General features: G+C 39.2%; 1 protein-coding gene across 13 annotated transcripts in view; it reads left to right on the top strand.

Moving 5' to 3' along the window:
• The window catches only part of LOC126189034 (MAGUK p55 subfamily member 7), a 265,575-nt gene that overhangs the window by 116,646 nt on the left and 123,064 nt on the right, over window positions 1-25,865 (top strand). For 8 of the 13 annotated variants that reach the window (XM_049930869.1, XM_049930874.1, XM_049930873.1 and 5 more), the window contains one exon: window positions 5,577-5,707. In XM_049930869.1, the coding sequence (XP_049786826.1) occupies window positions 5,577-5,707 (131 nt within the window). The remainder of the gene's footprint in view (window positions 1-5,576; window positions 5,708-25,865) is intronic. The other 5 variants (XM_049930877.1, XM_049930876.1, XM_049930875.1 and 2 more) reach the window with 1 other exon arrangement.

Below are 25,865 nucleotides of genomic sequence, written 5' to 3'. Positions count from 1 at the left end.
TTACCAAAGTACAAAGGACAACTAGAACAAGCAGAAGGATATATATGTTCAGTAAACTAGAGAAAAAATCTGTAGTGCCATATCTCAACGAGGAACATGAAGTCTCAGCACAAGACAGGAGCAGGTAGATGAACTATGGCACAGGTTCAGAAGAATAGTTGAGCATGCACAGGATAGATATGTACCTAGCAGAACAGTCCATAATGGGAGGAACTCTCTGTGGTGTACAGTCACTGGAAAGAAACTTCTAATAAAACAGAGACTACAGCATAATAGGTGTAAAACAAAGCATAGAACTATAGACAGAGAGATGCTGAATGAAATGGGTTTGACTGTCAAGAGAGCAAGGCATGATGCATACAATGACTACTGTAGCAGAATACTGTCAAATAATATTTCACAAAACACAAAGAAATTCTGCTCATTTGTAAAGGTTGTTAGTGGCACCAAAGGTAGCAAATGAGAGACAAACTTAAATTGAGGGTAGCAAAGCAAAAACTGAAATGCTTAACTCTTTTGTTAAATGTTCGTTTAGAAAGGAAAAACCAGGATAATTGCTTCAGTTTAATCCTCGTACCACTTAAAAGATGATAGATATAAGCAGTAGTGTCAGTGGTGTTTAGAAACAACTGAAATCATTACAATTGAACAAACCTCCAGGGCCCAATGGAATCCCTGCCAGATTCTATACTGAATTTGCTGCTGAGTTGCCTCTCTTTTACCGATGATCTATCGTAGGTCCCTCAAACAAAAAACAGTGCCCAGTTCTTGGAAAAAGCACAGGTTAAAATAAAAAAAAGTGGGAATCATATCACAGTGTTAGAAGTAGTCACAATCAAGCTACAGTAGCCCATTACAAACCTTACTGTAAGGTACTTAAGACTGTTATCAGGAAGACAAAGAGTATGTAGTAAGCAAATAGAATAGCTAATTCACAGGATAAAATTAAAGCATATGGTCAGTTGTGAAAGAAATATCTGGTCAGCAGCACAAGGTCGACAACATAAAGTCAGTTTGTGGTAAAAATATTTCTGTTACTGATAAATCTGAGATATGTACAGTATTTTACAATCATTTTCTGAGCATTGCTGGTGAGTTAAATAAAAATTTAGTTTCTACAGGGAATCACATAACACTCTTGGCAAATGCCTTTCTGCGAGTGATGTGTGACATACTCCTCTGTGATACTGACAAGGGGGAGATTGAGTCAGTAATGAAATTACTGAAGACTAAGAATTCTCATGGATATGATGGAGTGCCTAGCAGAATATTTAAGTACTGTACTGCACATGTTAGCCCTTTATTTAACCATATTTGTAATTTTTCCTTTAGGAATGCTCAGTTTCATGAACGTTTAAAGTACTCAGTAGTAAAGCCACTTTATAAAAAGAGAAAGAAAAGGATGATGTTGACAATATGAGACCTATTTTTATGCCATCAGTGTTTGCTAAAGTTATTGAAAAGGCTGTGTATGTAAGGAAAATTGATCATTTTATATCACACGATTTGCTATGAAAGGTACAGTTCAGCTTTATAAGTTGTTAAACACCTGAAAATGCTATATTTCTTTCCTCTGTTTTGAACGCTAGGCATTTGTTTTATTTAACCAAGGCGTTTGATTGTGTTGATCACAAAATATTGCTCCAGAAGTTTGACCATTATGGAATATGGGGAGTAGCTCACACTTGGTTCACCTCTTGCTTTAGTAAGACAGCAAAAGGTCATTATTCATAGTGTTGAGAGTGGCTGTGATGTGGGGTCTGAGTGGGGTACAGTCAAGTGGGGGATGCCCCAGGGATCAGTGTTTGGGTCACTCCTGTTCCCTGTTTATATAAATGATATGCCCTGTAGTATTACGGGTAACTCTAAAACATTTCTGTTTGCTGAGGACAGTAGCTTGGTGGTAAAGAATGTTGTATGCAACATTTGCTCTGTTTTAAATAGTGCAGTTCATGACATAAGTTCATGGGTTGTAGAAAATAAACTAACGCTAAATCACAGTAAGATTAAGTTTTTACAGTTTCTAACTCACAAGTCAACAAAACCTGACATTTTAATTTCACAGAATGGGCATATGATTAGTGAAACTGAACAGTTCAAATTTCTAGGTGTTCAGATAGATAGTAAACTGTTATGGGAAGCACATGTTCAGGATCTTGTTCAAAGGCTTTTGGGTTCATAAACATTTTACTTTTATCTGTTATTACTTTTATGTTGTAATTTCATGTACTGACACGTTCCATGACCTTGGAGATTTGCTCCTCAATTTGGTCCTAAGGAACTTGATGTGTAAATAAAAATAAAGCTATATTTGTCTACAAGGAAGTCCGCAAAACTACCATCCATTATCCTAGACATGAGTTCATAGTAGAATCTTAGCACTTATCCTGGGCTCGAATGTAATTAGGCATCTTGAACAGAATGACCTCCTCAGTGCCAACCAGCATGGATTCTGAAAACATCAATCATGTGAAACCCAACTCGCACTTTTCTGACATGACGTACTGAAAACTTTGGATCAAGGCAGTCAGGTAGACGCAGTATTTCTTTATTTCCGAAAAGCATTTGACTATCTTTATTGCCAAAAGTACTGTTATATGGGGTATGAAGCAAAATTTGTGATTGGAATAAGAACTTTTTGGTAGGGAGGACACAGTGTTGGACGGAGAATCATCGTCAGATGTAGAAGTAACTTCAGGTGTGCGCTGGGGAAGTGTGTTGGGACCCTTGCTGTTCATGTTTTATATGATGCCCTTGCAGAGAATGTTAATAGTAACCTCAGATTTACTGCATATGATGTGGTTATCTATAATGAAGTACTGTCTGAAAGAAGCTGAAGAAATATTTAGTCAGGTCTTGATGAGATTTCAGCCGTGAAAAAATAAAACATAGTATCCAATGACTATAATACCAATGAGTCATTGTTGCAATCACCCAACTCATACAAATATCTATGTGTAACACATTGTAGTGATATGAACTGGAATGATCTAACAAGCTCAGTCATGGGTAAAGCAGGTTGGTAGAATATTGAGGAAGTGCAATCAGGCTAAAAAGAAGATTGCTTACAAATCACTTGTGAGACCAGTTCTAGAATATTACTCAAGTGCGTGGGACCTGTACCAAATAGGAGATACTGAACATATACAGAGAAGGACAGCACAAATGGTCAGAGGTTTGTTTGATCTGTGGGAGAGTGTCACAGAGATACTGTAGGAACTGAACTGGAAGGCTCTTTGAAGATAGATGTAAACTATCCTGAGAAAGTCTGTTAGCAAAGTTTCAAGAGCCAGCTTTAAATGATGATTCAGAATATACTACAACACCCTATGTATCCCTCACAAGGGGTGATTTGGGGGGGATTAGATTAATTACTGCACACGCACTCGCACACGCGCGCACACACACACACACGCACAGGCATTCAGACAATCGTTCTTCCCATGCTCCATACGTGAATGGAACGTGAAGAAACCCGAATAACTGGTAGAATGAGACATGCCCTCTGCTTTGCACCTTATGGTGATTTGCAGAGTACAGATGTGGATGTAGATATGTAGTAAAGCAGTGTGGTATTCAACTCAACTTTCAGGATGACAACTGCTTGTTATTGCTATAAAATGAATAATCAATCGAGAAACTGTCAGATTCATTATTTGAGGATTTGTATTTTCTCTCTGTTCACTGATTATAACTTTCCTGCTTTCTCTAATAGTTCAAATATGAAGTCTGTTCAACAAATTCTGGAACATTCATAATTTCATGCCTGTGGTGTGTTGGTGCGAAATGCGGTTGGCATCACTGCAGACACCTGTGTTTAACGTGTGACTGCTGGAAGTTTCATCATTGTACATCTGTTAGTTATTCTTCATTGCTGGATTGCGTAACATGTGTCGCACAGTTTGCAAATTTCGAGATGGCAGAGTTAGAGGAGCAATGCATCTGCATTAAATTTTATGAGAAAGTCAAGAAAACCTTTACAGAAACGCACCAAATGCTGCAGAAAGCCTACAGTGATGAGTGCTTAAGCCATACTCGGTGATACGAATGGTTCACAAAGTTGAAAAATGGCTGGACAGAAGTTAAAGTAGACCCTTCTTTATGATACCCTTCAATGTCTAACAATGACGTTCATGTCAGGAACATTGACAAAATTGTATATGTCAGTTGAAGACTGACTGTCTGAGAGATTGCAGAAGAATGTAACGTTTCAGTTGGATCATGTCATGAAATCCTGACAGCATCTTGGAATGCATCGTGTTGCTGCCAAGTTCGTCCCACAGCTCATGAGTCAAGACCAGAAAGACCTTCACCTCACAATATGTGAAGAGCTTTTGGATCGCTTAAATGTGAACGAGATGTTCCCTTAGAGAATCATAACTGTTGATGAGATGTTGGTCTATGGTCATGATGTTGAGACCAAGGTTCAGTCTTCACAATGGGTCGAGAAAGGTTCTCCAAGACAAAAAAAAGCATGTTAGGTCAGGTTAAATGTCAAAGCCATGTTGATAGTTTTCTTTGACTGTGAAGGATTAGTTCATCACAAATTCATGCCACAGAGACCACTGTTAATCAGTGGCACTATCGGGATGTTTTGCGATGCCAGTGAGAAAATGTGAGATGGAAATGGCCTGAAATGTGGCAACACAATTCATGGCTCTTGCATCACGATAACACAACTGCACATTCATCCTTGTTGGTGCTTGACTATTGCACAAAAAACGAAATCACTGTGCTGCCTCATCCTCCGTAATCTCAGCACCTGGTCCCTGCGGACCTTTTCCAAAGTTGAAAACACTATTGAAAAGACGAAGGTTTGCAACGATAGATGAGATAAAAGAAAATTCACAGATGGCGCTATGCGCGATCCAGCAAGAGGCTTACCAAGACTGCTTCAGGAAGTGGAAATGACATTGAGAGTGGTGTATCAGTTGTGGAGGAGAATATTTCAAAGGAGACCATGCGGAATAAGTAACAGGTAAGCGTAGAAAAATGTTGTGGACAGTTCTGGAATTTTTGAACAGCCCTCTTATAAATTTAGTTTCTTATGCAATGATACACCATCCTCTTCTTGTTGATTTTCAATTGCATTAAATTATGGTATTGATGTTATGTTTTATTGGCATATGTTAATGATGTTATAACACCTGTCCTTCCAGTAGTTGTGTAAATCATTATATAAGCTGCATTTGTTAAATTTCACAGCCATAAGCCTGTAACCTTGCACTCTACAGAATTGATAATAAATAAAGTCAATGAGACTATGCTGATGACTGTAACTAAGAATTTGTGTATGTGAAAATTCTTGAATGGTCTTCATGTATGTCATAATGTCACAGGCTTTTTCTTTTAGCTCCCCTAAATCACTTAATCTCCTCCTTTGAAAGGGACATGGCTAGTTTACTTCTCCATACTAACACAAACATAGCTTGTGCTCTTAACTGTACTGAACTTGTCACGGACAGTCCATTAAATCATAATATCCATTACCTCCAGTAATGGTATCAGTATCATATGACACTTATTCAGTTTGAGGCCACAGCTTTTCACAAAATTTTCTCCCATTTTATCTGTAGGTGGCAAGCACGGAGAGAGGGAGACAGAAATATGAGAGCAGGTTTAATTCCAAGTCGTGCCTTACAAGAACGACGAATAATTCATGAGAGAACACAGAAAGAAAAGTCTGGTGATGAAAGTAAGATAATGAGTATGTATTGCATTTTTTTTGCTTATGTTGTGGTTTTATATTTAATGTTGATTCAAGCTAACATGTTACTGCCATTTGTTTGTTGAAAGAACTTTTGGAATTTGTTGGTATTGTAATTCCTACTTTCTTTCCTTTGAATGACAATAAAATATTAAATTACTAACATTAATAATTATTTTCCTAGGACATTGTTATTTTTGGTGCATTTTCTGAAAAATTTGCATATTTAGCTTGCCTTTTCCCTTTGTAGTAACACAACTGACATAATATGAAAGACACGAGAATCTTAGTTTTTTTTACATTATTAACATAAAATGATTTATTTTATTTTCACTACTGGATCAAGTGACTGATAAGATAATAAAACAAGGTTAGCGGTTGATGTAAAGACAAACAAGACAAAGTGTGAACTTCTCACACTTATAAATGATGAAATTTCTGATATGTAAGGTGTCTGAATTTTTTTATGTTAGCTGTCAACATCATCCCAGTTTATTGTGTGTCTCTAACAATAAAATGCCTATATTTTTCAGTGTTGTTGTCCTATTGCCATACCTGCAATGATTTACTGTTTCGTTTGCTCCTCTGGCAGTTTGGCTTCTGTTCGAGATCATGTTCAGCGTAGTGTTGTACACTATAAGAGTAGCATATTTAATTCTGATATAGCGAGTAAAAGTTAATGAACTAAAAGAAAAGGAGAAATATATTAAAAAATAGCGAAATAAACACAGAATTAAACTTTGAAACCAGTAAAAATTTTCATCTTTCTTTCGTATTTGGAATGATACAGATTGAACAAAAGAAAATATTGAACAAAGTAATGAAAAATATTCTTTAGAATATAGTGTCAGAGAGATAGTTATGTAATAAGAAACTTTTTTGCTGTTCAGAAGTGTGAGTGAAATTTTTACTTTAATTGGATGGAGGGTGAAGTAGTAGATTAGTGATGGTAAATACAAGAAATTACTATTGAAATTAGAGTATGAAACCCAGTAATGATGTTAGGGCTTATCAGATTGAAAGACAGATAGAAGCAAGAGAAGCATTAAATTCTATTTATGTGCACTAAACTCCTGTTGACCCATTTGCACACCTCTATTGTTATAGCCATGCTGATTTATCTGCAATAGTTTTTTGTCCACAAAGTTGTCTGCCTTTAATGACCTCGTCATTGTTGGGACACTGTCTTTCTGCCTTCCATGAAGCTGTAACTCTTCCTTTTTATTTACTTCTCATTTTAAATTTACTTTCAGGTAAGGTGAAAAATTCGAAAATGATGAGATGAAAATATTGAGGTGCATATAATCAGGAAATGAAGAATTTGGTGAATAATACTTACATTCATGTATTTTTTTATTTCTATCGTGCAGGCTATTTTAAGCCGTCAGTGTCATAGCTCAGTTTAATCGTTTTTAGCATGAATCTAGGACACCAAGCTACTTTGTTACATCTGATCCTTATCACATTTTCTGTATGTGCCTCTAAACCAGTGGTTCTAAAAAGTTTTTATTCTTATTTTACTTAAATGACTTATCCTCTCTTCAAACAGTGGAAAATCCAGGGAGGAATAAAAACAATATTATGAAAAAGATAGATTGCTACCCACCAGATAGCGGAGATGTTGAGTCACAGACAGGCACAGCAAAAAAACTACTGAACATGTAAGCTTTCGGCCAGAAGGTCATTTTCGGAAATAGACAACATACATCCACACATTCGCACAAATGCAGCTCACACACGCATGACCCCTGTCTCTGGCTTCTGAAGCCAGACTGCGAGCGGCTGCGTGTGATGGGAGAAGCAATGTACGTGATGGGGGGGTAAGGAGGAGGCTGGGGCAGGGAGGGGGAGGGAGATCAGTTTATGGGTGGGGGACGGTAAAATGCTGTTAGTGGGAGCATACAGGGACAATGTGGAGAGGGGTGGGACAGCTAGGTGCAGTCAGGAGGTTAGACGGAGGGTAGGGTGAGGGCGGTAAAGGAGGAAAGTAAACAGATTGTGGCTGTGCTATTGGAATAGAAGGGTGTGTAGTGCTGGAGTGGGAACATGAAAGGTGTAGGTGGGTGAAGGACAATGACTAACAAAGGTTGAGGCCAGGAGGTTTAGAGGAACAAATGATAAACCACAGGGAGGGTTTCCACCTGCACAATGCAGAAAAGTTAGTGTTGGTTGGAGGGTTCCTGATGGCACAGGCTGTGAAGCAGTCATTAAAATGAAGAACATTGAGATGGGCGGTGTGCTCAGCAGGTGGGTGATCCAGCTGTTTCTTCACAACAGTTTGCCGGTGGCCATTCGTGCAGACTGACAACTTATTGGTTGTCATACCCACTTAGAATGAAGCGTGAAGCACAGTGGTTGCTGTTTTGTTCTGTGTGGGCATGACAACCAATGAGCTGTCTATCCGAATGAATGGCCACTGATAAACTGTGGCCAACAAGCAAGTGGACCACCCAGTTGCTTCATTGTAATTACTACTTCACAGCTTGTGCCATCGGGATCTGTCCTACCATCATTAGTTTTTCTGAATTATGCAGTTGGGAACTCTCCCCACAATTTATCGTATGCTCCCATAACCCTCCTGGCCTCAATCTTTGTTAGTCATTTTTCTTCGCCCACCTACCCCTTCCCTGTTCCCACTGTACAGCCTTCTATTCCACAAGCACACCCACAGTCTGTTTACTTTTCTCCTTTTCCACCCACACCCCATCCTCCATCTAACCACGTCACTGCATCTAGCTGCCCTTCCACTCTCCACCTTGTCCCTGTATGCTCCCACAAAAAGCACTTTACTGTCCCCCACTTGTAACCTGCTCTCCCTCCCCTTCCCTGGCCCAACCTCCTCCTTGCCTCCATCACTGAGATTGCTTCTCTCATCATGCACAGTTGCTTGCAGTCTGGTCTCAGCAGCCAGAGACAGCGGTCAGGTGTGTATGTGAGCTGCACGTATGTTGTCTACTTAATCTTCAGACAGCCACAACAAAAAGACTGCTAAACAAGTAAGCCTTCAGCCAGAAGTCATTCTTCTGAATTAAGGCAACATACATACACAAACATTCACACAGATGCAGCTCACACATATGACCATTGTCTCTGGCTTCCGAGACCAGCATGCGAGCAGCTGCACATGATGGGAGAAGCAGTCTGGATGGTGGGGGTAATAAGAAGGCTGGGCGGGAAGGAAAAGGGAAAGTGGGGTACAGGTGGGGGCAGTAAAGTGCTGCTTGTGGGAGCATACAGGGATGAGGTTGCAAGAGAAGAGAATAAGGAGCCAGGTTCAGTCAAGAGGTTAGATGTAGGGTGGCGGGGAGGAGGTGGGGGAGCAGAAAAGGAGAAAGGTAAAAAGACTGCGGGTGCACTTGTGGAATAGAAGACTGGTTAGTGGTGGGTGAAGGACAATGACTGACGAAGATTGAGATGAGGTGGGTTAAGAGAGTATGGGATATATTGCAACGAGATTTCCCACGTGCACAATTGAGAAAAGCTGGTGTTGGTAAGAAGGATCCAAATGGCACAAGCTGTGAAGCAGCCATTAAAATGAAGAATGTTGTGTTGGGGCAGCTTGCTCAGCAACTGCGTGGTACAGTTGTTTGTTGGCCACAGTTTGTTGATGCCATTCATATGGACAGGCAGATTTTTGGTCATCATGCCCACCAAGAACACAGCACAATGGTTGCAGCTTTGCCTGTAGATCACATGAATTGTTTCACAGACAGTTCTGCCTTTGATGGGATATATGATACTTGTGAGCGTACTGTAGTAGGTGTTGGTGGGCGGATATATGAAACAGGTCTTCTGTGTAGGGCTATTTATTACAGGGATGTGAGCCATGAGGCAAGGATTGGGAACAGGGATTGTGTGGGGATGGCTGAGCATATTGTGTAGATTCATTGGGCAGCTGAATAGCAATGTTGGAGGGCTGGGGAGGGTAGTATGTAGGACATTCCTCATTTCAGGGCAGGACAAGAGGTAGTTGAAACCCTATCAGAGAACCTGAATCATTTGCTCCATTATTACTAAGTCATGAGGGGAACATTCCTTTGTGGCCTGATGGAGGGAGTTTGGAAGGTGTGGGTAACTGGAGACCTGTCCCATACATACTTTCACCACCATCTACTCCAGTCCTGTCACAAGCATAATCTATCCCATGAAAGGCATTGCTACTTGTGAAATCAGCCATGTGATCTACAAGCTAAGCCACAACCTCTGTGCTGTGTTCTATGAGCATGACAACCAACAAGCTGTCTGTCTGCATGAATGGCCACTGACAAACTGTGGCCAAGAAGTAGCTGGTCCACCCAGTTACTGAGCTCACTGACCAACACAACACATGTGACTACAAAGCTTCACTAACTCCTCATCCAATTTTTCATTAGTCATACACAAGAACTCTTCCAAAGAGACTCGTGTGAATAGAAATAACACATCAAAACTGACAATTAAATCTGAAAGATCCAGCCTCAAAGATTTCAGACACTGAATAAAACCCATTTAGTTGAAGCTATGGTGTTCACCCTTGGCAACATAGGGCTAAAAGCAGATGTTAAGTACTTTGCCAGGTCGTAGGCAGGTTCCCCTAAATTATTAACTGTTTGATTTAACTAGTATTTTACCAGCTGACAAGAGAAATGCCACAACTGTTTTGGCACAGGATAATTACATCTTTAAAATTGGTTCACTGCTCAAGGACCCTCTTACAGAAGATTATGTAGTGACCACATGGGAAGGATTAAGTCCAAGATTCTTTCACTTTTGAAGACGAGCACATTGTCAGAAGATTTGTGTGAGAAACTTCATCCTGGTGCTGCCGCTCCACCTAGGTTGTGTGGTCTGCCAAAGCTTCATAAGAAAAGGGTAGCCTTTCACCCTATAGTTAGTAATTTGAATGCACACACCTAAAACCTGGCAGAGTATGTAACATTTGTTCTTAGCCCATTTGTTGGCAAGTATGAATACCATATCACCAATCTGGTGAATTTTATTTGATGATTGAAATCTTTGAGCAATTTTTGAGCACATTTATTGTGGAGAACAGCAGACTGGTAAAAAGTACTTTGAAAATGGACAAGAACGGTCTTGACCACAAAAACATTTAGTTTGATTGTAACTAGTTTCGGTCAGTTTTGACCATCCTTAGATCCGCACCATGCTGGTAGTCAGAGTTGGTGAATTGACCAGGTGTTGTAACCTGCTCTATTCACCATCACCACCTACCATTGTGATATGAGGGTCTGATGATGGTCAAAAACTGAACAAAACCAGTTATCATCAAAATAAATGGTTTTGAAAAAAAAAAAGGTTCAAATGGCTCTGAGCACTATGGGACTTAACTTCTAAGGTCATCAGTCCCCTAGAACTTAGAACTACTTAAACCTAACTAACCTAAGGACATCACACACATCCATGCCCGAGGCAGGATTCGAACCTGCGACCGTAGCAGTCGTGCAGTTCCGGACTGAAGCGCCTAGAACTGCTTGACCACCGCGGCTGGCAAATGGTTTTGAAGTGGAGAATGAAATCTTTGAGGCTAAATTTTTCAGACATACTTATGAGTTTTGATGTGGTATTTATATTCACATGAGGTCCTCTGGAAGAGTCCTTGAGTTTGACTCTTGAAAAACTGAATGAAGAGTTAGTGAAATTTCATCATCAGTGCTGACATCTCCATATTCTGGCATTGAAATACATATGTCAGGATTCCTTTAGCATATTCGAGAATGTATACGCTAACAAATGGTGTACTTGGTGAGCTATGCTCAGAAATATAACACATGGTGTAGCTGTAAGGTCTTAAGATCTATAGACACCCATCTAGCACCCTTTTGTAAGGAGAACTGTTCAGTAGATGCTCATGCTTGAGAGATTGTGAGTGGGAAGAGGCAGAGGCAGATATGACAGAAGATTCTTTGAAGTTTGTGGGGAAGGGGAGCAGTTGCTGCAACACATTATTTAGATCAGTAGCACTACTTTCCCCAATTCAAATTCCCTGTGTCCATCACAAACATTTGCAGCCTTTCCAGCTCCTGTCTGGGATTACAGCATGAGCTGAACAGGTTGGGTCTATAAATAATTCAACGTTCTTCTTGTTTTGGTAGTTGCATTTACTAACTTAAATTCATCCACAGGGCACAAAATGATCTAACCTACTGTTCTAAATACGTGGTAATTACTCAAGAGATATAACAGCTAAAACAACATACTGTCATCAGCGGTAAAGATGTGTAACCATATTCATCTCTGAAGAAGCTTTTCTTATAAAGTACTTTTCAGTCACTCACTATTCTCGTTGAAAGGGTTTATGAAGGAAACCGGGCAGGATAATTAATACTCTTAAGTCTTGCTTGTTTATTTATTTATATGGTTAGTGTAACAGAAAATTATTGGAAAAACCATTCCAACTTCTGCATAGATAAACAGTTTTCTGTCTCAGTCACTTATTTATTTTGGCACTGTGTTCCCTTCAGTTGGGGAATTGTTTAGTTACATAGCTTTTGTTAGTGAAAAGCATAGAAGCTTTTCCACTGCAGTAAATCAAGTGTTAGGCAGGTTATGTTCCATCTTTAGCTGGTGATAAACCAGCAAAAGATGTACATAACCTGCCTTGCACTTGGCCTGCTGCTGCAAGAAGGCATCTATGCTTTCCCTAACACCAGCTGTGTAACTAAACAATTCTCCTCCTGAAGATGATGGCGTGGAGCTTTGAAACACATAGTGGCAAAATAAATCTGACTGATGCAGAAAACAATTTTATTTATACAAAGGGTACTAGGAAGGTTGTGCAATACAACACAACAATAACTTGTAGGAGGCTGATTGCTGTTGCGTTCTGTGAATCCTTCATACTTGCATTGATATAGTATTATGGTCACGAAGTGAGATTCGGTAGTTTTGTGGTACAACTTTGCATGTGGTTTGAACATAGACCAGTGCTTTGAAGAAATGACTCTTGCTCTCGATGATGTGTGTCTGCATTGCACAACTATGTTCAAGTGGTACAGAGAATTCCAAAGAGGAAATTTTGATCTGGAGGATGCTGAGCAGACTGGAAGGCCACTATCATCAGTTACAGAGGAAAACATTGATGCTGTGAGGAAAATGCTGGACGAAGACAGGCGAGTGACCTATAAGCAGATAGAAGATACCTTAGGTCTAAATGCACCAGCAATTTGTTCAAATGTACATGATAATTTGCAAGTAAAGAAACTTTGTTGTCTCTGGGTGCTGCATAGACTAATGGAAGAGCAAATGATGCAACATGTGACTTTGTGCCAGGAGATGTTAAAGAAATTTTCTAAGGGACAGTCTCAGTATATGAATAACATCGTGACAGGTGACGAGACTTGACTGTACAATTATGAGATGCTGACTAAGACTCAAAACAAAGTTTGAGTCTTTGAAGATGACAACACATCTGTAGGTGTCAGAAAATCACGATCAGTAAAGAAGAAAATGATAGCTTTTTTTCCCCAAATCAAGTGGAATTAATGGAGCCTGTTGTTTTGGACACATGGAAGACAGTCACAACTAAGTGGTCACTGAGTACACAGAGCAGTGCCTGCCCAAAATCATCCAATCTTTGAAGAACTTGCAACCAAAGTCAACAATGGATACTTGATTCCTCCATCACAACAACGCTCCAGCTCACCACGCCAAAGCGTGCACCAGAATATTTGTGGGGTACAGTACTCAAACCTCCCCCCATGAACCATGGACCTTGCCATTTGGTGGGGAGGCTTGCGTGCCTCAGCGATACAGATAGCTGTACCGTAGGTACAACCACAACGGAGGGGTATCTGTTGAGAGGCCAGACAAACGTGTGGTTCCTGAAGAGGGGCAGCAGCCTTTTCAGTAGTTGCAAGGGCAACAGTCTGGATGATTGACTGATCTGGCCTTGTAACAATAACCAAAACGGCCTTGCTGTGCTGGTACTGCGAACGGCTGAAAGCAAGGGGAAACTACAGCCGTAATTTTTCCCGAGGGCATGCAGCTTTACTGTATGATTAAATGATGATGGCGTCCTCTTGGGTAAAATATTCCGGAGGTAAAATAGTCCCTCATTCGGATCTCCGGGCGGGGACTACTCAAGAGGATGTCGTTATCAGGAGAAAGAAAACTGGCGTTCTACGGATCGGAGCGTGGAATGTCAGATCCCTTAATCAGGCAGGTAGGTTAGAAAATTTAAAAAGGGAAATGGATAGGTTAAAGTTAGATAGAGTGGGAATTAGTGAAGTTCAGTGGCAGGAGGAACAAGACTTCTGGTCAGGTGACTACAGGGTTATAAACACAAAGTCAAATAGGGGTAATGCAGGAGTAGGTTTAGTAATGAATAGGAAAATAGGAGTGCGGGTAAGCTACTACAAACAGCATAGTGAACGCATTATTGTGGCCAAGATAGATACGCAGCCCACACCTACTACAGTAGTACAAGTTTATATGCCAACTAGCTCTGCAGATGACGAAGAAATTGAAGAAATGTTTGATGAAATAAAAGAAATTATTCAAATAGTGAAGGGAGACGAAAATTTAATAGTCATGGGTGACTGGAATTCGAGTGTAGGAAAAGGGAGAGAAGGAAATGTAGTAGGTGAATATGGATTGGGGCTAAGAAATGAAAGAGGGAGCCGCCTGGTAGAATTTTGCACAGAGCACAACTTAATCGTAGCTAACACTTGGTTTAAGAATCATGATAGAAGGTTGTATACATGGAAGAACCCTGGAGATACTAAAAGGTATCAGATAGATTATATAATGGTAAGACAGAGATTTAGGAACCAGGTTTTAAATTGTAAGACATTTCCAGGGGCAGATGTGGACTCTGACCACAATCTATTGGTTATGACCTGTAGATTAAAACTGAAGAAACTGCAAAAAGGTGGGAATTTAAGGAGATGGGACCTGGATAAACTGAAAGAACCAGAGGTTGTACAGAGTTTCAGGGAGAGCATAAGGGAACAATTGACAGGAATGGGGGAAAGAAATACAGTAGAGGAAGAATGGGTAGCTTTGAGGGATGAAGTAGTGAAGGCAGCAGAGGATCAAGTAGGTAAAAAGACAAGGGCTAGTAGAAATCCTTGGGTAACAGAAGAAATATTGAATTTAATTGATGAAAGGAGAAAATATAAAAATGCCGTAAATGAAGCAGGCAAAAAGGAATACAAACGTCTCAAAAATGAGATCGACAGGAAGTGCAAAATCGCTAAGCAGGGATGGCTAGAGGACAAATGTAAGGATGTAGAGGCTTATCTCACTAGGGGTAAGATAAGATACTGCGTACAGGAAAATTAAAGAGACCTTTGGAGATAAGAGAACCACTTGTATGAACATCAAGAGTTCAGATGGAAACCCAGTTATAAGCAAAGAAGGGAAAGCAGAAAGGTGGAAGGAGTATATAGAGGGTCTATACAAGGGCGATGCACTTGAGGACAATATTATGGAAATGGAAGAGGATGTAGATGAAGATGAAATGGGAGATACGATACTGCGTGAAGAGTTTGACAGACCACTGAAAGACCTGAGTCAAAACAAGGCCCCCGGAGTAGACAACATTCCATTGGAACTACTGACGGCCTTGGGAGAGCCAGTCCTGACAAAACTCTACCATCTGGTGAGCAAGATGTATGAAATAGTTGAAATACCCTCAGACTTCAAGAAGAATATAATAATTCCAATCCCAAAGAAAGCAGGTGTTAACAGATGTGAAAATTACCGAACCATCAGTTTAATAAGCCACAGCTGCAAAATACTAACGCGAATTCTTTACAGACAAATGGAAAAACTAGTAGAAGCCGACCTCGGGGAAGATCAGTTTGGATTCCGTAGAAATACTGGAACATGTGAGGCAATACTGACCTTACGACTTATCTTAGAAGAAAGATTAAGGAAAGGCAAACTTACGTTTCTAGCATTTGTAGACTTAGAGAAAGCTTTTGACAATGTTGACTGGAATACTCTCTTTCAAATTCTAAAGGTGGCAGGGGTAAAATACAGGGAGCAAAAGGCTATTTACAATTTGTACAGAAACCAGATGGCAGTTATAAGAGTCGAGGGACATGAAAGGGAAGCAGTGGTTAAGAAGGGAGTAAGACAGGGTTGTAGCCTCTCCCCGATGTTATTCAATCTGTATATTGAGCAAGCAGTAAAGGAAACAAAAGAAAAATTCGGAGTAGGTATTAAAATCCATGGAGAAGAAATAAAAACGTTGAGGTTCGCCGGTGACATTGTAATTCTGTCAGAGACAGCAAAGGACTTGGAAGAGCAGTTGAACGGAATGGATGGTGTCTTGAAGGGAGGATATAAGATGAACATCAACAAAAACAAAACGAGGATAATGGAATGTAGTCGAATTAAGTCGGGTGATGTTGAGGGTATTAGATTAGGAAATGAGACACTTAAAGTAGTAAAGGAGTTTCGCTATTTGGGGACCAAAATAACTGATGATGGTCGAAGTAGAGAGGATATAAAATGTAGACTGGTAATGGCAAGGAAAGCGTTTCTGAAGAAGAGAAATTTGTTAACATCAAGTATAGATTTAAGTGTCAGGAAGTCATTTCTGAAAGTATTTGTATGGAGTGTAGCCATGTATGGAAGTGAAACATGGACGGTAAATAGTTTGGATAAGAAGAGAATAGAAGCTTTCGAAATGTGGTGCTACAGAAGAATGCTGAAGATTAGATGGGTAGATCACATAACTAATGAGGAAATATTGAATAGGATTGGGGAGAAGAGAATTTGTGGCACAACTTGACCAGAAGAAGGAATCGGTTGGTAGGACATGTTCTGAGGCATCAAGGGATCACCAATTTAGTATTGGAGGGCAGCGTGGAGGGTAAAAATCGTAGGGGGAGACCAAGAGATGAATACACTAAGCAGATTCAGAAGGATGTAGGTTGCAGTAGGTACTGGGAGATGAAGAAGCTTGCACAGGATAGAGTAGCATGGAGAGCTGCATCAAACCAGTCTCAGGACTGAAGACCATAACAACAACAACAACAAACAGTACTGAAATTTCTTGAGAACCCTCCTTGCAGTCCAGACCTTGCTCCATGTGACTTTGCACTGTTCCCGTATGTGAAAATGAAGCTGAAAGGAGTGCAGTTTTCAAGTGTTGCGGAGATCCTGAGGGCTTGGGACAATGAGTGTGCCTTACCCTCTACTGCAGAAACTTAGAAGAACTGGCTTAGGAATTGGTTTCGGAGAATGGAGAGGTGTATTCAGTGTGGCGGAAACTACTTAAAAAAAATTAAATAAGTAAAGCTGTATTACAAAACTTTCCTAGTATCTGTTGTATTTATCAACAGTCCCAACCCTCATGGTGCTGTCATTTGTAGATGAAACATTCATTTGGATGCCAGGCAAGGCAATGAAAGATGTTTGTAATTATGAGAGAATGTACTCCAAACTTATGAAACCACCCCCCAGTACTGATTATAACAAAGAATGAAAGAGATACAGAATTATCCCAAAATACATTAAAATGAAAATAAAAAAAAAAACTAGTGAGCTGGCAACATAATTTTAAAGTAAGCTGAGAAAATAAGGCCAGATACCGAAATAAAATCACTCAAGGGAAATAAAGACTTGCTAATTACACAACTCTACCATAATCATGTAGCACTAGCAAATAAAATACCAAGCTTTACCTCCAACTATGTCTGGTACAAAATCAGTGACTTTGTTAACAAAGAGTACATCCGTGTCCTGAACAGACATAAAGATAAGCTATCCAAACTTAAAAACATGTAGTTGGCATCAAACCATATAAATAACGGCTCATAAACTGAAAGACCATAAAGCACTTGTCACAAAGGCAGACAAGGGGAACTAAGCAGTTATTATACTTGAAAATGCACACATCTAAAAACCCTTAAAGTTTTTTGAAGAAAATAGTATCATACAGTTACACAAAGACCCTACCAACAAATTCCAAACTGAATTTACGGTGCTTCTCCGAAATACCACCGAAATAGCTCACAAAAATGGCTCCACAAGACCAATCTCAAACTCCATAAAGTACCCAGGGTGTAAATTTTTACAGAAACTCAGTAAGATCGTACAGGATAACTTTGTGTTTGAAAGTAGCTTAATAAAAAATAGCCTTTCATTTGCCCATGATCTAAAAGACATACTCAATACTAACAAATGCCAAATTATGTATCAAATGTGTGTACTAACATCCCCCCCTCATGATGTTGTAGCTGTTATTAAAAAGAACCTAATAAAATTCAAGTAGCTCTCGCCTGCAAAAATCACAGATTTTATTAACCTTTTATGACTGGTATTGAACTATAATTATTTCTCTTTCAGTGGAAAAATCTGGAAACAAATAAATGGGCTAACTGTGGTTGCCAGCACAGCAGGAACTATAGCTGAAATATTCCTCAACCACCTACAGCACAAAAAAATAAAAAAAGTCAGCACGTATTCAAAAAGTTCAGTTCTACAGAAGATATGTAGATGATACATTTATAACCATTGAAAGGGATAAGAAATTATGTCCAAGACATCCTCCAAACCTTCAACTAAATCCACAAAAACATTAAATTCACTTGTGAGCAGGAAATAAATAATACCATTAACTTCCTTAATTTAATCATCTGCAAGTAAGATGACAAATAAGTCTTACAAATTACAGGAAACCAACCACCACAGACACAAACATATGTGCTTCATCCCACCACCCCAATGCCCAGAAGTTAGCAGCACACCTTCGGTAATCTGTAGAGCTTAAAAATCCTACTGAGTGGTGAGAACCTACAGAATGAAATGAGAATCATAAAACAAATAGCTGCAGCTAATGGGTATAAACTCATTTTAATAGACAACGTAGCTAAAAAAGTAAAAAATGGAAATGAACGAAGTGACCCTCTAGAAGCAGAAAATACATTAACATGCATCCCCTTTCTCAGTAATAAGTCCTGAGAAATTGCCATTATCTTCAAGTTACATAAAATAAGAATTTAATTCCAGACAAAAAATAAAATTTGCTACAGACCACTTCATAACATAAAAAGATGCCAAGATAAACTTATGTCACCTGTATATATAAAATTATATGCAGTAAATGTCCAGCTCAGTTTGTATATCAAACTAGCTGCAACTTCCACAACAAATTCAAAGAACACATCAGTGCCTTCTGATACAACACCACGCAATTGTGCAGTAGCCTCCCACATAAAAAATACTGGACATCCATCTGGCAGCCAACAAAGCAACCTTAAGATACTACATACATTGAACAAAGGATACCAGATGTTGGTTTATGAAGAACTAGAAACCTATATCCACAGAAAGAAACTTGAGGAAAATCTGCTCAATGATGATAATGAAACAGGCTCTTTCAACTTTTTCGAAAGCTTTGGAAAGTACTGAAAGCATTTTCGTAATTTACAGTTTCAATGCAGAGTATTTTATTTAACCTCTTCCATTCATTCACCGATAAAGTCAACCTACAATGCACATGTATGATTTGTTGTAATCTGTTTTCTGTATAAGTACTTAATATAATAACTAAATTCTACATATATCCATATTCTGTTTCAGAGTATCACAATTTTCAGAAGACTGAGTTCAGTATTTTGGCCTTCTGTATGTTATCTTCCATTTTGGTGCCAGTATTGTCACTGAATCTTTCCACAGATGCTCACAACAATGGCATGCGAACAGGTGACCAAATTTACTGCATCTGAGATGCTTCTGCCCAGGCACCGGGCCATAACAATCCGCTCTTTGTTAAGTATGTCAGTGGATTTCCTCATTTGCAGCCCATATCATCACTAGAATGAGTCCCCATGATTCTGTGCTCTGTTAATATAATTTCTTTACCATGCTATGTGGCCCCCTGTACCGCAAGGCGGTATTCAGTCTTGTAATGAGCAGTGCTTGTAAAATTTTGGCTTATCAGTGTATGTCAGCCACAGTGTCTTAACAATAAGGACATCATTCCTATGCTGCTGTTGTGCCAGAAGCTACAACAGCAGAGCAATGTTTCTGCTCACTTGTTGAACATAGTTCTCTAGTGCCAAACCTGTGTTTGTCCATAATGAAATTTCTAATTTCCAGGTCATGTTTAGTGTGACAAGTCTGTTCCTCCTCTTCTTTTTTTGCCTTTTCCCATTACTTCTATGAATACTGTTATAAAGTTCGAGGCAATGTTAGTGGTAGTTTGTGGCTGGATGTGCTTCCTGATGCCTCTATTTCCCCCATCTGTCTATGGCTCGAGTAAATCCATGTTCATGTATGAGAATATTCCTTTGGAATGTTTGTGCAACATATATCTTGAGACAAGATGTGGGTGTTCACTTAGCTGGATGTGGACAACTGCCTAAAATCCACAGCTCTGCTGCTCAGCTCACCAGATCTGTGCCGGGCTTGCATCCCTTTATCCCAGAAGTGGCACTTTTTAAGGCTTGGCTCTATGGAAATATTGTGTTTAGTCTGAAAACAAACCTTTGCAGTTTATGTAGTTGCATCATCTCTCATTGAAAATCTGGGAACTGGTGTAATAAGGCATTCTTTCTTGCCAATTGGAGTAACTGAAGAGTGATGTGCTTACTTTTGGTAAATTTTTTTTCATACCTTTTCAAAGATGATTCATTACAAGTAGTCTTGAACATGTGGTTTTGTATATGATGTAGCACTTTTTCGTTCCTGTGTGATACTACTTACATAGGGGATATGGTAATTTGCTGAATATGCAGAAGTAGGACTTGTATTTTGGCCTTCTTAAATTCCATTGACTTTGGCATGTGGATTTATGTGCATAACTTACATGAATTCTGTTAAAAAGCTGAGAAAAATATTCCATCCCATTGTGGTAGCCTTCCAACAAATGAAGAGACCAGTTTTGCTAGAGGAGATTTGCATTTACAGAGAAAATTGCTGAGTTGCATTCACATACTTGGACAGCATCTTGAACCATTGGTGTAGTTGCATGGTTCTATGAATTTCAAAATATGTGAGTACGTCACAGATGATAATTTTAGGAACCACCATGCACCACAACCATTTTACATGTTCTTGTGTCCCACTTCATTTCTTAAAATAGACTCTTTCTTTTGAAACACCCTGTGTTTCTAAGAGGGTAAATGTTTTATTTCAGATGCTATAATTTTGACCTTTGTGTTCATCCATCACATTTTACTTAGTCCTTAAGTAACCCATTTTTGTGTGGTTTTAATAACAAGAATTGTTAGGTGTAAAATGGTTATTTATAAGGCAGACATTGAACTGTAGATGTTACACACTTTTCCACAGGTATGTTTGGAACTAAACTGTTTTTGCATATGATAAGTTCACAGAGTTTATAAATATTGAAATGCACCATGTTTTCATGCTGCTATTAATTGAATAGTTTTTTCCCATAAATGAAATGTCAGTTTATTTTTCAGAATTAATTGTAATGACATTCCATATACAGTTAAGCTGTTATTGTTTCCTATTAAGAAAAATTGTTAACTATCCTGATGTATGATACCAATGAAATTCAACTTATTTTTCAATAAATTATTAGAAACAAAAACTACCATCTAGCATAAAACATGAAGCCAATACTAGTCAGCAGCTGACTAACAAGCACATTATCTTCTGTTTTGTATAGAGTTTATCTCTACTTTAGAAATGTATATTTTTATCTCTCTAGGAATAGTATTGTCTCCGCCACATTCCTGGTGTGTTTCTTGCCGGCAATGTACGATGTTGATAAATTATACCAGTATAATCACTGAATCATCATGTAAACATTACAGTTGACTTAAGATAAACCACACTGACTGAACTAGTATATGGATATACATGAGTGAACAAATTTAATCTAGTTAGATATCTTGTTGCATATATCAATGCATCCTTTGTGTGTGTGTGTGTGTGTGTGTGTGTGTGTGGTGTATTTATTGTTGCTTTAATTACTGTGTTACAGGAGATTCTGATAACAGTATTTACTAACTTTGTTGTATGGTTATTGTAGACTGTATCTCTGGTTCCAGTAAAAATATTTGTGTCCCACTTCCGAAGATAAATGTGAGTTACTGTGCCACATTAATGATCACCTTTATCTACATGCATGATAATTTTTTTCTGAAATTATAAAATCAGATTTCAGTTCTTGTTTATTATTTTATGATTATTAGTTTGTCGTGTGCAGTGTTTCACTGAATTTAAAATTATGATATAAATCCAGGTGTCAGACATCACACTATATTCATTGCCCAGTTGTTTTGAAAGCAGTTCTTGTAATTCGTAATGTGGACCTGTTCTGTGAATTCCAGTCATAACACATTTCACAGCAATTTTCCTTCTGTAGTTTGTTTAGGACATAGTACATTGAATGATGCCATGTGTCAGTTAAGTGTAATACAAAATTACACACCCATTTGATCATTTGAATTTTGGGCATCTTTCCTCATTACATATGCACAACAAACATTGGTGTATTGACTGTCACTCACTTTCGAGTTACCTAGAAAATGAATATTTGAAGTCTACTAAAAAGCGAAGAGGGTTTTACATTTGGTGACCTGTTGTTTCCTCTGTTCTCTGAGTGACATGCCAGAATGACATGTTACATTTCCCTGTACTTCATTAGCATCATTGTTGTGTCCAGTGAATAATTTCAGAATGATTGTGTCATTTCATATTGTGCTAATTCCCAAGCTCATGCTATGAAATGTTTTCTGGAAGTGGAATGGAAAACCATATTTGATATTCATTGCTAATGTATTGATATTTTCATTACTACAATTGATATTGATCTCAAATTCTTTTAATTTTTACACTTATTAATACAGGGTGTATACGACCCGGAACAACCGGAGATCCGGGAAAAACCCGGGAATTTTTTCATCAGGGAGAAAACTGGGAATTTTTCGTTTAGTTTCAGTTAAATTTTTGTTATTTTGACTGGTAAGAATCTATACTCTAACAAAGGATATTACTGTATCCCGCTACTGCCGAATAATACTGCAACAATAAAACGTAGCAGTTGCAAGCGGGCTCATGCGCATGCGCAGTTGAGTGGCGTATGAGTAGTACCTTCTCCCGTTTCGGGGAGCGGGGGGGGGGGGGGGGGGGATTCAATTCATATTCTTGAGGAGAAAAAAACGGGGTTTCACAAAGTGCCTAGCATCCAGTGCATGTTGGTCTATCGATTACTCATATGATTTTGATGCGCATCCCTGTTGGTTTTTGAACTCACTCTGTAAATTGATTTCTAAATCAGTCATAAGCCACGTGGGGTAGTCTTGCGGTCTAAGGCGACTTGTCACAGTTCGTGCGGCTCTCCCTGTCAGAGGTTCGAATCCTCCCTCGGGCATGGATGTATGTGTTGTCCTTAGTGTAAGTTAGATTAAGTAGTGTGTAAGGCTAGGGACTGCTGACATCAGCAGTTTGGTCCCATGGCAAAAAAAAAAAAAAAAAAAAAGAAGAAAAGAAAAATTCAATGCGTGCATAGTGTACATGATGTCTCTGTCAGGGGAATCCACGTCGCATGTACAAATAAACTTCCTGCAGGCAATAGGGGACTGGGCTATACAAGTTGAGCGGAGTGAAGCCGAACGAGTGAACACCAATTGGGTTTGCGAATGATCATCATTGTTATAATTACTAGGTAAATCCATACACTCACACTACCATAGTGGAAATAAATGACTAATAGAAATAACAGGTAAGAAAGATTACGTATTATCTTCTCGGTATATCCAGGAAAATGAAATTTTGTAAGAAAATTTTTGGCCAGAATGCTACACTATTAAGGGCCAGTTGTACAGTCCCCATCTAGCAGCCGCTTAAGTTCTATTCTGGAAGTAGTGCGGAAAATGGTTTGTAGGAACATAACAATGCCTAACCAGAGAATAATCAGGGATAACTAAACCGGTGATTGTGGCAGGGTTAGTGAAGTTAACCAGCGAATAAGTTTTGACAAAGGCAGGAATAGTTCCAGAATTGGTCATGACAAGATTGTTTGTTAGAACGAGGAAGGAGAGGAAACAGGGACATCACACAAATTAGGGAAGTATGTGACGATTTCAAATTTATATTAAAATCTCGTACTACTACTTTTTGATCTCATGCTCGAGAAACTGGAATGTATGAATGAAATGTGAAACTGTTTTCTAACATAAGCTTTTTGCTTGTTGTAGGCCCAATTGGTATTTTATGTTGGTTTTCATGAATTATATTCTGACGTGTTATAAAAATGACCATTTGTGCCAAAACAGTCTCGTTTATTTGGTTTGTGTTACAATTTCTGCAGTGTTACAAAGGCCTATTTTGTTTTATTTAGCAGACAGTGACAAAATAGACATAATCAGATCGAGAAACAACAACAGTCGTGGGTACTATTTGTATTAATAGCTTACGCAGTATTAGACAACGATATTTCGATTTTTCATGTAGCAAAACGTTTGACGAACTTTGATGGGGTAATAGATTCTGTCGTAGAAAGGAAAGCACTCTATCTAAAGCTGTAGCAATATTTGAGAGAAAACAATGCTAGCAGCTAAGGACTGAATAAATGTGTACCGTATTGCTTGTATCTTGTCTTTACTGGTTGTATGTTTCCTATATTTAATTTTATGTCACCCAAAACAGAAAGTTATTAGCTAACAGGCAATAAAGAGTGCAAATTTTCTAAAGAGTTCTTGTTCTCCCAATTACAAACAATTGTGATGTGTTTTTTTTGTGTGTGTGTGTGGGGGGGGGGGGGGGGGGGCAGGATGTCAAACTGGGTGACTAGGAGCAGGAGAGTTACCACAGGACATTTAAATTTCCACTGTCCTGAATATGGTTTGATGGCATCCAGTACAAAATATACACGTTTCAATCCCACGGAGCCAAATACAGTGACATGCAATAGAAGAATGCTGTGTGAAGAGGGGTGGCACTGCACTCTGGCACACTTAAAACCAAATAACATGTCTTACATTTCCTCGAACATATATGTTTTATGTATCAGACTCGTCAGTATGTTGTTTGTTATCCGAAGCTTTGTACTGGCCCTTGTCTTTTTTGCAAAGCTGTTCTTCTGCTGCCCTTATTATTCCATCTCTCAAAGTGAGCCATCCGTGTTCTGTTCCTTTCCTTCGTTTCAGTCAGTTGTTGCTGAATGCTCCCTTTGAGACGCCTCCAAACAACCTCTTTGCTGTTACACGGATTTCACTGAAGCGATTTCCTCCTACAGTCCAGTGATTTGTTAAACAATGTATACAAATGAATGTGGTTTACAGGCCACAGAATACTAAAAACAAGGGTAATAAAATCCTCTTTGAATCCCAACCAAGAAAGGAGGTACATTATCCACCAGAGAAGTACATACACTGATGAGCCCAACCATTATAACCACCTGCTTAACAGCGTGCTGGTCTACATTTGGAACACAATATAGCAGCGATTCTGTTGGCATGGAGTCAACAAGTCCTCTGTGGTTTTTGGTAGCTATATGGCACCAGATGTCTACACAAACACACACACACACACGTCTACACACACACACACACACACACACACACAAACCATGCAATTCCCATCAGTTATGTACTGGTGTGTTGTGGGCACAGAGCTGGTGCCTGATAGCAGCCCAGATGTGTTTCGTTGGGCTCAAATCAGGCAAGTTTGGTGGCCAAAGCGTCAACAGGAGTTCACTATCATGCTTCTCAGACTACAGTTTCACAATTCTGGCCCTGTAATATGAACAATCATTCTGATGAAATATGCCATTGCTGTCAGGGAAGACATTGAGCATAAAGGGACACAAGTTGTTGACAGTAATGTTCACATTGTCCACAGCTGTCATTGTCCCTTTGATTACTACAAGTTCCATGGAAGTCCAGTTGAATGTGATCTATAGCATTGTCCTGTCGCCACTGGTCTGCATATGTGGCGCGGTGCATGTTTCGAGAGCCTTTAGCGTATCCAGAAACAGCTCTCAACCTGGTGCAATGGGAAATGTGGTTCAACCAATCAGGTGACGTGTTTCCACTGACCTGTAGTCCAATGTTGATGATCCTGTGTCCAAGGCATTCATAATTGGTTACCTCATTGAGTCAATGTGAGAATACACAGAGTACATCAGCTATGGAGTTCTATGTTCAACAATGTTTGCTGAACAGTACCTTGTCACCTACGAAATGGTTTTTCCGTCCTTCAGCCACTTTCTGTAGATGCTCACGGC

The sequence above is a fragment of the Schistocerca cancellata genome, chromosome 5, assembly GCF_023864275.1.
Source record: "Schistocerca cancellata isolate TAMUIC-IGC-003103 chromosome 5, iqSchCanc2.1, whole genome shotgun sequence".
Taxonomy (NCBI): domain Eukaryota; kingdom Metazoa; phylum Arthropoda; class Insecta; order Orthoptera; family Acrididae; genus Schistocerca; species Schistocerca cancellata.
Note: the sequence above shows the minus strand (reverse complement) of the source record. Positions and strands in the feature narration are given on the sequence as shown.